The sequence below is a fragment of the Lactuca virosa genome, chromosome 1 (assembly GCF_052849685.1).
Source record: "Lactuca virosa cultivar CGN04683 chromosome 1, Lactuca_virosa_CGN04683_v6, whole genome shotgun sequence".
NCBI lineage: Eukaryota > Viridiplantae > Streptophyta > Magnoliopsida > Asterales > Asteraceae > Lactuca > Lactuca virosa.
This window is the reverse complement of record NC_136426.1, coordinates 132,647,771-132,659,883: the sequence shown is the minus strand read 5'-3', so window position 1 is coordinate 132,659,883 and position 12,113 is coordinate 132,647,771. Positions and strand designations below refer to the sequence as shown.

General features: G+C 37.0%; 1 protein-coding gene and 1 non-coding gene across 2 annotated transcripts; one reads left to right on the top strand and one right to left on the bottom strand.

The window, feature by feature from the left end:
• Positions 1 to 3,120: 3,120 nt before the first annotated feature.
• LOC145151802 (small nucleolar RNA R71) lies at positions 3,121 to 3,227 on the bottom strand. Its single transcript, XR_013732356.1, has one exon. It is a non-coding gene; the product is annotated as a small nucleolar RNA R71 (small nucleolar RNA).
• Positions 3,228 to 3,729: 502 nt separating this feature from the next.
• LOC145120880 (uncharacterized) lies at positions 3,730 to 4,710 on the top strand. Its single transcript, XM_079056673.1, has one exon. It carries the CDS (start codon positions 3,730 to 3,732, stop codon positions 4,708 to 4,710), a length of 981 nt encoding a protein of 326 aa, XP_078912799.1.
• The last annotated feature ends 7,403 nt before the right edge of the window (positions 4,711 to 12,113 follow it).

Sequence of the window (12,113 nt, the reverse complement as noted above, 5' to 3'; positions counted from 1 at the left end):
TTTGTCCTTCACCTTCTCAGAACTGTAACTTCCCTGCCAGTTTTGGTTCTTGTTGACAGGAAATTTTCTTCTTGCAAACTTCTTTGGATTGGTGACCATCATAGCATACTCCTCGCTTGTAAGGTCACACTCAAACATATCAGACTCTTCTTCTTCTTCTGCAATGCTTTTTGATTTTGAGACAAGGGCCAGCGATCCCACACCTGAAACTACTTTCGCTTCTTTGGTTACTACACTTTCATGGGACTTAAGTATTCCCACAAGTTTCGCCAGTGAGTAAGATTTAAACTGTTCATGCGCTTTCACGGTTGAAACCACAGCCATCCATTCTGGTCTCAGACCGTTCATGAAGGTCACCTTCTGCTCGATCAACTTTCTTTCTATTCCATGCTTGATCATCTTACTTAGGAGATGATTGAACCGATCGAAGGTTTGTATGAGTTTTTCTTCTGGTTTCTGTTTGAAAACTCCAAATTCTGACAGCAGCAAGGTTTGAATGGAGTGTTCCAGATCTTCATCAGTTGAATAAATTTCTTTCAACCTATCCCAGATTTCTTTGGCCGTCGTGCATGATCCAACCAATCGAAAAGTGTCAGATTGCAAGGCGAATCTGATCATTCTCATGGCCTTCACGTTACACAGCAACTTGTCTTTCTCATCCTGTGGCATCTTCTCTACATCTGCCACCAGCTTGTTATATTCCTTTTGGGACTTAACTGTCGTGTTCGTTCCTGAAGGAACAAACGGCCCAAGTGTGATAGCTTCCCAGATGAGATAGCCATTATCTTCAGATCCAACCACGTAGTCTTCAAAGTGATGCGCCCATACTTCATAGTCTTGAGTGTAGAGAATGGGTATCCTGGTTGTTGATCCAATGTTGTTTGAGATGTTGATGGGATTTCTTTGCGAATCTTCGTGAGACATGGTGAGCTGCTAGAATCAAACCTGTAAACATGATATTAGGGTTTTATCTGAAACAGAGTTGTCGTCGATACGAAGAAGACGGCTTCTATTTATACGATAAAAGCGGAAACCCTAAAGAATTCTGAATACAGAAGGAATGTGTATTGATCATACAGTCTCCTGCTCTGATACCAATTGTTAGAACAAAGTTCTATTAGGATCGTTAGATTCTATGCAAGCAAACAGTTAAGAATGTAATCAAGAACACAAGAATGGCTTTAAATATGTCGTATGATTAATACTTCAACACCTCAGAAGAGCTCGATTAAGAACTTCGACTATAGAGGTGTTTAGGGTTACAAAACAATGAACGTAATAATCAACATCGTCTAATGCATACATGCATGCATATTTATAGTATAACCCTAACAGATAAACACGGATGGACAGGCCCAATCCGGATACAAAACAAAAAGCCCAAGACGCAACACAATTAGACTCAACAGTTATACGACTCACAATATGTATAAATCACCTTTAGTTTACAACTTGACACTCTTCGACAGTTTTAATTACACTAAATAGAACTAATACACACTATAACTGGAGAACTTTCAGGGTTTTCAAATGGAAACGAACATACAATGGTTGCACGCACGAAATACTATTACATCATGATTAGCATTAGCTAGTCACATGAAGTAATAATTTCGCATATCACTACAGTTTTCAGTGACAAACATTCATGGTTTTATACAAAATTGAGAACACTACATTTTCACTAAAGAAAATATCGGATTTTCTTGGAACTATACAAATATTTTACGAACTCATCAACGATTTTCAATACAAACCACCGCTTATGAACTCACCAGCTTTATGCTGATACTCTTTCAAACTGCTTGTATTCTCAGGAAATCAGTAGACAGGTACTTGCTGGATTTTCGAGGAACTGGAGCAATAAGAGTTTTAAGTTATACTATACAAAGCTATTGAATGTAATTCAAACAAAGTTCAAAATAAAGTTTCAAACGGATGTAAAGACTTTTACTTAAGTATTCGCTGTAATGGTTGTGTTGCTATGATTGCTATTATTCATTGGTTGTGATGCTACACATGACGTCCTCCACCCCAGAACGTTTCCGCCATTCTGGTTTTGGGGTGTGACAGATAAAATCACACAAAGATCACTCAAAATGGCTCACACTCTCAAACAAAGCTCTAGGGTTTCGTGGATTAGGGTTTGGGACAAGGAGGCTGGAAATAAGGCCAAGGGGTGGGGGTTAAGGAGCTTAAATAGGGTGCAAAACCCCGAAATTAGGGTTTCACTCTGGCCGAGCTACTCGTCGGGTCGAGGGCTCTTGACTAGTCGAGTAGATATCTCAAACCTCGCGCATAATTTGCCCTCTACTCGACGAGTTAGGGCCACCAACTCGTCGAGTTCCTCTTTCAAAATAAATAAATAAATGAGTTAAATTCATACCAGGGACCAGGCGTTACAATGTACCACGAGGTTGCATTATTACTACGTCGTGGTAATCTATCAGTAAGACTTTTTAAATAGTTTTAGTTCATTTTTACGTTTTTATTTTTATTCTTGTTTCAGTAGTATATGACCCGCGGATCAAACACACCATTGACACCACCACTTTAAGATCCAGAGTCAGCTTTTCATAAAAAGTAGGACAAGAATATAGGAGGATCAAGCAACATTCCAAAAAACGATAACACATTTGAAATCTTAGAAAGGACTCCTAACAAAAAGGAGCCGATTATGAGCCTGAAACAGAAACATACAAAAGTAGCGAACTCGAAAGCGAGCCCAAAAACAACATGACAAACATTGCTGACATGACGATGGAGGCATACAAGAAAAGAATAAGTGAGGACACCCGTCCAGGACTTGTGCAACCCGTAATTCCCTCTACTGCTACATTCGAGCTTAAGGGACACATCCTTTTCGTGCTAAAGGATATTCCATTTTCCGGAAAATATCATGAAGACGCATACAAGCACCTCGATGAAGTCAATGACATTGCTGACTATTCTAATATTCCAAATGTACCACGAGAGACTGTCTTGTTAAGAATGCTTTCGGTTACCTTCAAGGGAGTAGCAAAAGATTGGCTGAAGGCACTTCCCCCAGGAACAATCACCACTTGGGCACAGATGCGTGAAGAATTTCTCCAACAGTTTTGCCCACCATCTAAGGTTGCTAAACTTAAAAAGGTCATAGCTAATTTTGAGCAACAAGTGGGGGAGTCGTTATATGAGGCATGGGAGCAATATAAAGGGTTAATAAGAATTTATCCACAAAATGATCTAAACAAGCAACAAGAAGTCTCGATCTTCTACGATCGGGTGAACATCACGACAAGGCAACTCCTTGATTTTCAAGGACCTTTAACAAAGAAGAATCCCGCTGAAATTAAAGAACTAATCGAAGAATTTTAAAAGCATTCACGAGAATATCACAACCCTCGTAATGATGGAGCTAGGGGATCGGGAATGGTGCTTCGGAAGATATGGAAGCGGTAATGGAAATGTTAAGTATCATGGATAGAAGAATGACTAAGATGGACCAATCCATTCATGCAATACATGTGGGTTGTGAAAATTGCAATGGTCCACATTTGACAAAAGATTGTCATCTAGACGAAAAAGGGAATAAGCAAACTCAAGTTTGCTACTCTAGTGGAGATCGCTATGATGAAGATTGGAGAAAGCCAACGAAGGAATGGTTCCCGTATGAGGAATACAAGAAGCAAAAAGAAGAGAAATATAGACAAACCGACCGGGGACTTAGAGTCAATGCTTCATAGCTTCATGGAAGCTTCTGAAAAACGTCACGATGTAGTTGATGCCACCATCAGAAATCATCAAGAATCCATCAAAAATATTAAAGCTCAACTCGAGCAATTAACTACATTAGTTAACGAGTGGTTACCTCCTAAAAATCCTGATAATAAACCGCAACCACATGTCATGGCCATAACCACTGAAGAAGACACTATTTCTGAGTTCCTGGATGCCTTGGAAGAAGAGCCAAAGCAGCCTGAATCACAGCCAAAGCGGACGAAAATCATAGAAAAAAATGTTGCTGAAATACCATCATCACGACGTGAGGATTCAATCCTCACGACGTGGTCTCAGTTTGGGCAGAAAATTTTTTCTGGTGCTCGAGCTTGTCAACCTCCTTTACCGTTTCCTTATCGAGCCAGAGTTCACCCGCTAGAGCAAGAGCATATCAAGTTTGTGAATCAAGTTAAGGGAATTCCGATCAATACTCCTTTTCTTGAATCCTTAGCAAAAGTTCCAGAATATGACAAATTTCTTCAAGATTTACTCAACACTCGCCAACAACTAGAGAAGACCTCCAAGGTAGTTCCTAGTGAGCAAACTTCCATGGTCATTATGGAGGGGATACCAAGGAAAATGGGAGATCCCGGACACCTCACACTTCCATGTGAATTCGGAAATAACATGAAGACATACGCTTTAGCCGATTCTAGAGCGAGTATAAATTTGATGCCATATTCATTTTACCAAAAGCTCAACTTTATAGAATTAAAGACTACTAAGATGACAATTCATATGGCCAATCGTTCGATGACTCATCCTCAAGGCATAATTGAGGACATATTGGTAAAAATTGGAAATTTTATTTTTCCAATCGATTTTGTGGTGCTAGATATGAAAGAGGGTAAAGATGCCCCAATTATCCTTAGACGCCCTTTACTTAATACCGCACGAGTCTTGGTGGATATTCGCGAGTCAAAGCTTACCTTACGAGTGGGAAATGATTAAATGACTTTTGGAGTGGCAGACAGATTAAAGAAAGATTGTGCTCAAAATGAAGTATTTTTTATGGATGAAGAAAACGAGTTTGAGGAGTTAGAGAAATTGATGGAAGAAGAAGTTCAAACAATAGAACAAGTCAAGCGTAACAAGCCTAGAGCTTCAATTCCAATGGTCTTTGATGTCTTTGATTTTAAAACTCCAAAGTCTCTAGTGAGTGAAGAAAGTTTGGTATCAAGTGATGAAGAAAAAGAGATTACACAAGACTTGTGAAAGCCATTTTTGGATAAAGAGGATGTTAAAGCTAAGGAGCTACAAAAATAAAAAGGAGAACCTGAACTTGTTGTGATGAATAAAGGGGTGAAACGGAAGCACGAGGAAGGCGATTCTAAACTGAAGAAGTAAAATTCTAAAAAAGCGTATTTAAGAAGGGTGCAAGCGTACAAGAAAAGGTGGAGGGAATAGAAGGTGCATATGAAGATCGTATTTCCAACCAATACCACTTAGGGCATACGGAGTCCGGCTCATGACTCATTCAAAAAAGAAGCGCTTCCCGGGAGGCAACCCGAGCTCAGTTTGCATTTTCTTTTCTTTTCTTCTTTTATTTGTTGATTTTGCATTTTTAGGATAAATTTTCTTTATCATTCTCCATATATTTTCAAAATCAAGTGTGTGGTCCCTATCATAAAGGAAAAATATTTTTTATGAACAACTTTTATATATATATATATATATATATATATATATATATATATATATATATATATATATATATATATAATGGTTTCATTAATTTTAAAAGAAAAAAAAACTAGTTTCTTTATGGAATAAACTATTTAGCCCAATAGCAACAGCCCATAGAATTCGGCCCAGTCACGCCTCACGACGTGAACCCAAGCCCACGACGTGAAGCAGTCAAACTCACGAAAATAAGTCAGAACACCGGTCACTTTCATTCAAACTCTTTATCACTTACATTACGGCGTGCGTTTGCTTCTGGTCCCCACACTCGATTTTTTATCGACTTTCTTCAAGTTTTTTTTTCCTATTTCGTGTTATCATTTTGCTTCAGGTAACAATTTTGTGCTTCCAGCTTGTTAATTTTACTACTTTTGTGAATTTTTGGGCTAGGGTTTGTTCATAATGGAAAATGCCGAAATTGGGGTCGATTTTTTGTGAATCGTTGATGCATGTATGTTAAAAAAGTCTTAGAATAACAGCCTAAACGAACCCATAACATTAATTTGAGTTTAAATTGCCCTGAATATGACCGACGACAGATGTGCAATTCGAATCATGTTCACGATGTGGTCTTCAAACCCACGACGTGAAAACTGTTCATCCAGTTTTCATATTTTCTTTTAACTGTTTGGTATTTTGTTGGTTTTGCTTGTTGTTAATTTTTCAGGTGCTATGGGACCGAGACGTGCATTTCCTAAAGAACAAGAACATATTGATTTTCATGGTGTACATCCACTATATCGATTCCCACAAAACATTTTGCGATCAATGTTGAAGAATTATTCAAATAAACAGGGGTGGTTATATAATCGGGAATTCGCTTTAGCACCTGTGATTGATTGGTCTTGGCTGAGTGGGGCTGGAATGGTGACAGAATTGGAGCAATATTTGAGAAAGCTATATGTAGGATACGGGTTCACTTCTAATGCAGTGGGTGCGTAATCTATTTTCCATTCAAGAACCGGTTTATAGAGAGTTGTCTGTTGAGTTCTTTGCCACAATTAATTTTAAAGAATGGACGACTGACCCAATATTCAATCGGGCCCTTGCCTTTAGATTGGGAGGTGTTTATCGAGAATGTATCATGCGTGAGTTTGCTTGGCGAATGGGGTTGTACACAGAACTGGAAACACAATCACCATATTTCATCTTATTTTCATAGGGTTGTGTTCGAGACTTCACTACAGGGTTGCTTGATGTGCAATTTTGGAGATCCATTTCCAATCATGAGTATAGTTTGCGAAATTCTTGCGAAGGGAATATTCGGTCACCCATCCATCGGTTCTTGCATCGCTTGATCACCTTTACCATAAATCACAAACATCACGGTGACAAGGTGCCTTCTCAGAATCTTTTCTGTTTTTGGAGCATCATCACACTAGGAGTCTTTTGTGATCTTCCTTATATGCTAGCAAGATTTTTGGGAACAAAGGTGGTAATTTCTCGGGTCGGTAGTCCAATTACGAGTGGTCATTTGGTTACACGACTCGCACGTGCATATGGGATTTTGAGTCAAAATTTTATTCGGAATTTGACGCCTTTCAAGGACTCTAATTTTACGACTCAATTTTTGGGTCTTATGCGGGTTGTGGTAAATGTAGGTGGGGGATATTTCATACCCCTGGAATATGAAGAACAAATTGGTCAACCAGGGGAACGACCGAGGAAAATAGGAAGAAGGAATGTGAGAGGGAGAGGTGAGAGAGGTCAACCGGTGCAACAAAATGTACCCATGGGAGGAGGACCATCTCATGATGCGACGATGGTCGGTATTTTGACAGAATGAGCATAAGCATGAATTGGATAGGTGGTACTATGGAGAACATGATTCAACACTTTCACATTGAGCAACCACCTAATTTGGGAAATCAATACCCAATTTGTCCTTCGTGGAGCGATTATTGATCGCGAAAAGGGGATGGCGAAGGGCCGAGTGGAGCTAGAAACGATGGAGATGATGATTATTGACTTTTATCCTTTTTATTTTTGTTTCTAGTTATTTTTGTTTTCTTCGTTTATGTTGGTGTGTTTTTAATTTGGTGTGATTTAAAGATATGTAACGAATGTTTGATGATTGTTTTCTACTTTCCACCAAATGTTTGTTTTGTTGTAGATTTCTTAGAGTATCGAGAGAAAAAATGAGAGAAAAGAGAAAGCGAGAGACGCCGTGTGTTTTAGAGTTACGAGTTGAAGCCCATAATTTTTTATAAGCGTGGGGTGAATTTTGTGTGCGAAAAGAGACTAGAGAAAGAGAGGGTCCCAAAAAATGAGAGTTTTAGAAGAGTCTTAATCCATTAAGAGAGTCAATTGCACATCGCTTGAATGGAAGAATTATTGCAAATTTGTTTTCTGTTGCACCCAGTCTTCACGACGTGACCCTCATCTCCCACATCGTGACATCGATGCCATCACGATTCAAAATTTGATTGATATCGACGTCATGTTGTGAACTTCTCTTATCACGTTGTGAGTAGTAAAATATGGCATTTTAACTCTACTATTTCAACCTTACAATGTGGCGTATGCTTTCCCAAATTGAGATACTTTGCTTCAAATATCTTATGCACCACACTTTTTGGAGATGCAAGTTTCTGATTCACATCTTGCCGGCACATTCATGCGTATTAATGAAGTCCAAGTTCCAGTCACATACTCAAGGTGTTCAAGTTTTCCACACACGTTCAGAAATCGATCTCACCACTACTACCCCAGGGGAGTCTGTTCCTTTTTCTCCCTTTTATTGCATTTAAATTATTTTATGCATACAATGAGGGCATTGTATGAAATAAGTGTGGGTAGGGTGTCTAAAAAGGAAAATGCTAGAAAATTTAAAAAAAATTAAAAAATTAAAAATAGATTTGAAATAATAATCTAAAAATTAAATCTAGTGATAATTGAAAACTTAAGTTGCTAGTGTTGTGTGGGATGATCCAATGCGAGTTCAAATGTTTAATTGGGCCAACATATGTTATAGTATATTTGTGGCTTCCCAAGTTTTAGTGAAAAGTCATGAGATATAAAAGATAATCTGATAGTTTATATGTCATAATAAGTTTTGCAGTGTGTACCCGAAATCTATCCAGGAGAGCTTATGTAGTCATTGCACTTAGGCTAATACATCTAACCAATAAAGGTTGAAGTTAAGCTCCCTTGCTTAAGCCTGTAGGATTTGAGAGAAAAAAGTGAGATTGTTAAAAAAAGAAAGACAAAATTACCAAAAGTGAAAGAATTTTGGAGCTATCAAAGTATGATGATCAAAAGATCAAAATTCCGAAGAATCGAAAAATTTGAAGATACCAAAAATTAAACAAAAAGGTAGTGAATTCAAAGAAATCGAAAAGCAAATATCAAAGAAGAGAAGAATTCCAAGAGCTCCATTGTGGTATCAAAGTTGTAATTCTTTCTATATTATGTATGTTTGGGTAGCTTAACCAAAAATACCTTGAGGTTAGGAAAGATTTTTGAGGATGGATTCGGAGGGTTGCAAAAATGAGTGTCGTATAAACTAAGGGGTGAATGTTCATAAGGATTGTGAGTATTTAGGATTGGGATATTTTTAGGAACCTTAGACACAAATATACGCATTGAGGTCTTGGTATAATGGCTGAGTTCAAAATGGATTGTCTTATGTGATATTGGTGATAAAAGTTTAACTTAAAATTAATTAGTTTTGCTTGGGGGCAAGCAAACGATAAGTGTGGGGTATTTTGATATTTCCATATTTATACACATTTTTAGGCAATATTTTAATACATTTTAAGTTATATTTTGGTTAATTGCAAATATATTTGATACTTATTGAATTAAATTGTATTTTACAGCCAAATGGAACACTCTTGAAGAATAAGGACCAGAAATGACAAGCATTGGAACTTTGGAGGATTGAAGCTTAAAATTCCAGTGAAAACCGATCTCACTATGTGACAACCCAAGGTCACGACGTGATGTATGAAATTCTAGAAGATTAGCATGCGGAAGACAGAATCCTTGTACGATACGGATATCCACCAAGATCACGATGTGAGGCTCCTATTCTCACGACGTGAACGACGAATTTCCGAAACTATATAAAGCCTTTTGCATTATCACTTGAGGGAGCTTTTGGGAGAGAGTAAATTCTGAGATACTCGAGATTTGAGGGCAGAAGAGTGCGAAAATCATTCTTTTGGAGGAGAGTTGCTTGAAGATTAAGAATTTGAAGATCCAATCATTACATTTGTTTTGCTTACTTGAATCATGTCAATTGCTTATGAATTTGTGTGTTTAATTTCAGTTATGAGTAGCTAAACTCATTTACTTTCGTTTAGCAAGATGAAACCTTGAATCTATGGTTTAGTTTATTATTTTATGGATTTTATAAGTTGGTTTTGTGCTTGTGTTTGATTATCATTACCTAGCATGTTAAAGTTTGTGACTTTGTTGCTTAAGTTCAAGTTAAGTATAGCTTAGTGACTATTAAATTACATGAACTTGTTTACCTAGTGATTTAGTGATTATTAAATTGCTAGAGCTAGAAGTGACCACATCTAGATCAAGTAATAAAAGAAACAAATTTAGTTGTGTTGGAGAACCTAATTGTGACCATAATTGTGTTTGCTTAGATAAATCTTACATAACCCATCTATAATTAATAACTAATTATGTGTTTTCTTGTGTATGACCATACATAGTAGTAAATGAACTGGTGAAAATATTAGTAAATTGGACTCAAATTGCTAATTACATAATAATTGGTAACCAACTTTAATCCATAAATAGTAACTAACCATAGGAAAAAGATGGATTCGAACTAAACGCAAGTGTTCTTAATATATTGATTAAATCCATTTAGTTAAGTGCTTAAGTTTTTCTGAACTTGAAAAATCAGATAAAGCGTTTTTTTTTAATTATTTCTTGCTTTTAGATTAATCTGTTAGTAGACTAAGTCTGTTCCCTGAGTTCGATACCCGACTGTTTGTGCTATATTCTTTGCGAGTAGGTCCACTGCCTTAGTCGTAATAGTTAGTTAAATAGTTGGTAAAACTAGTAGGTATAATATTACGCATCAACACACCACTTCATTCCGCATTTTGTGATTTACTCTGACATTTTATGATGTAGTGATACACTGTGATCCATCTTGGTTGTATGACAATGTTTTGGATTACCGTTTTATTAATTTTAAAAATGAAATTTTTGGGTTTTATTTTTGGGACGTTACAACAACACACAGTTAGACCGCCCGCAACCCACCAACAATATGTCGACATATACAAATAAACATACAATTACCAAACAAACAGTTGCAAGTAATTATTAACAAATCTACCTACCTAATCCTAACATATAGAGGATTTATGCTGTAGTACAAAGTATAGTGAGAAAACTCACTTCACAGTCGAAGCAGAAATCCCTATAGCCCGCCACAGACAAAACTGGTACAATACCCACCTAGACATTTATAAGGGTCAAACCTCAATATATGATCTAAACCCTAAAGTTTGACCTTAAGTCAAACTTACTCAAAAAGTCAACGGTCAACGGTCAAAGTCAACAGTCGAGTCACCGTGCCATGGCCACGCCATGGTAGCTAAAAGACGAAATACTCATGAATCCCTTCACCAAAGTGTCGTGGCATGAACATCGTCGCGTCGTGGCAAAAGTACAAAATAGCTTCATGGGTTAAGCACTTAACCCTTAATCTCCAAAGCTCCAAAGCTCAGATCTGGTCCGTCTAAAGGTATAAATGGATACCCCAAGAGCATGGACACAAGGCTAGGTTATACACACATCATTGCTGACCACTATAATGGTCCAGAAGTCATAAAATGCACGAAGAGGTTCTTGAGTTCACTCAAACTCCAAGAACATGAAGATTTCGAACAAAAGCTCAAAAAGTGACATAAAATAAATCTAATGAAGTAATGAATAAGGTAAAATCTTTATACCTCCAAATGGTTAGAAAATAATATGAAGCTTGTGGATCTACACTGGAACCAGGCGCTTAAGCAACAAGAGGAACTCCTTCTGTCTTCAACCTTCACAAAATAAAGCTCAGACACTCAATAAATACATATGGAGGCTAGGGTTTGGGAGGGAGAGTTTCTCTAAAAATGGGGATGCCAAACGAAGCAACCCTAGGAGTTAGAGCCTTTCAATAGGGCTCAGATCCTAGGGTATAGGGTTTTGAACCCCATCCGTCACCATGTCGTGGCCAATACTTCTCCACATCGCAGTTACTTAAATGACGTTGCCCTTTAAGTGACGTGTTTGCGCCGTGGTGGCCTCCACCACCACGTCACGGTTAGCCAGAATTCCCAAAAGTTCTAATATTCAAAATATTTAACCCAAAAGAATAATACCTTGAAGATAGATGTTACATATATTTATGTTTTGTCGGGTTTTTTTGTTTTCATTTTCCGTTTTTTCATTTTCTTTTATTTTGTCATTTTGTTGTTTTTGTTGTTTTGTCGTTTAATTCAAAAAATTAACATATAACTAAAAAAAGATATAAAATTATATGAAGAGACTCTATCAAACATTTAATATATATAAATTATAAATTAATTAATTTTTTAAAAAGCTTTTTAAAAAAATAACTATTAAAGAGAGATTTAACAAAAAAAATTTATTAAATAAATATTATTGGAAAGCTGATGTGACAAAAATAAAAAACAAAAAATGTTAACCTT

Coding starts and splice junctions, on each gene's coding strand:
- LOC145120880 (XM_079056673.1), top strand. CDS start 3,730: ATGGAAGCTTCTGAAAAACGTCACGATGTAGTTGATGCCACCATCAGA.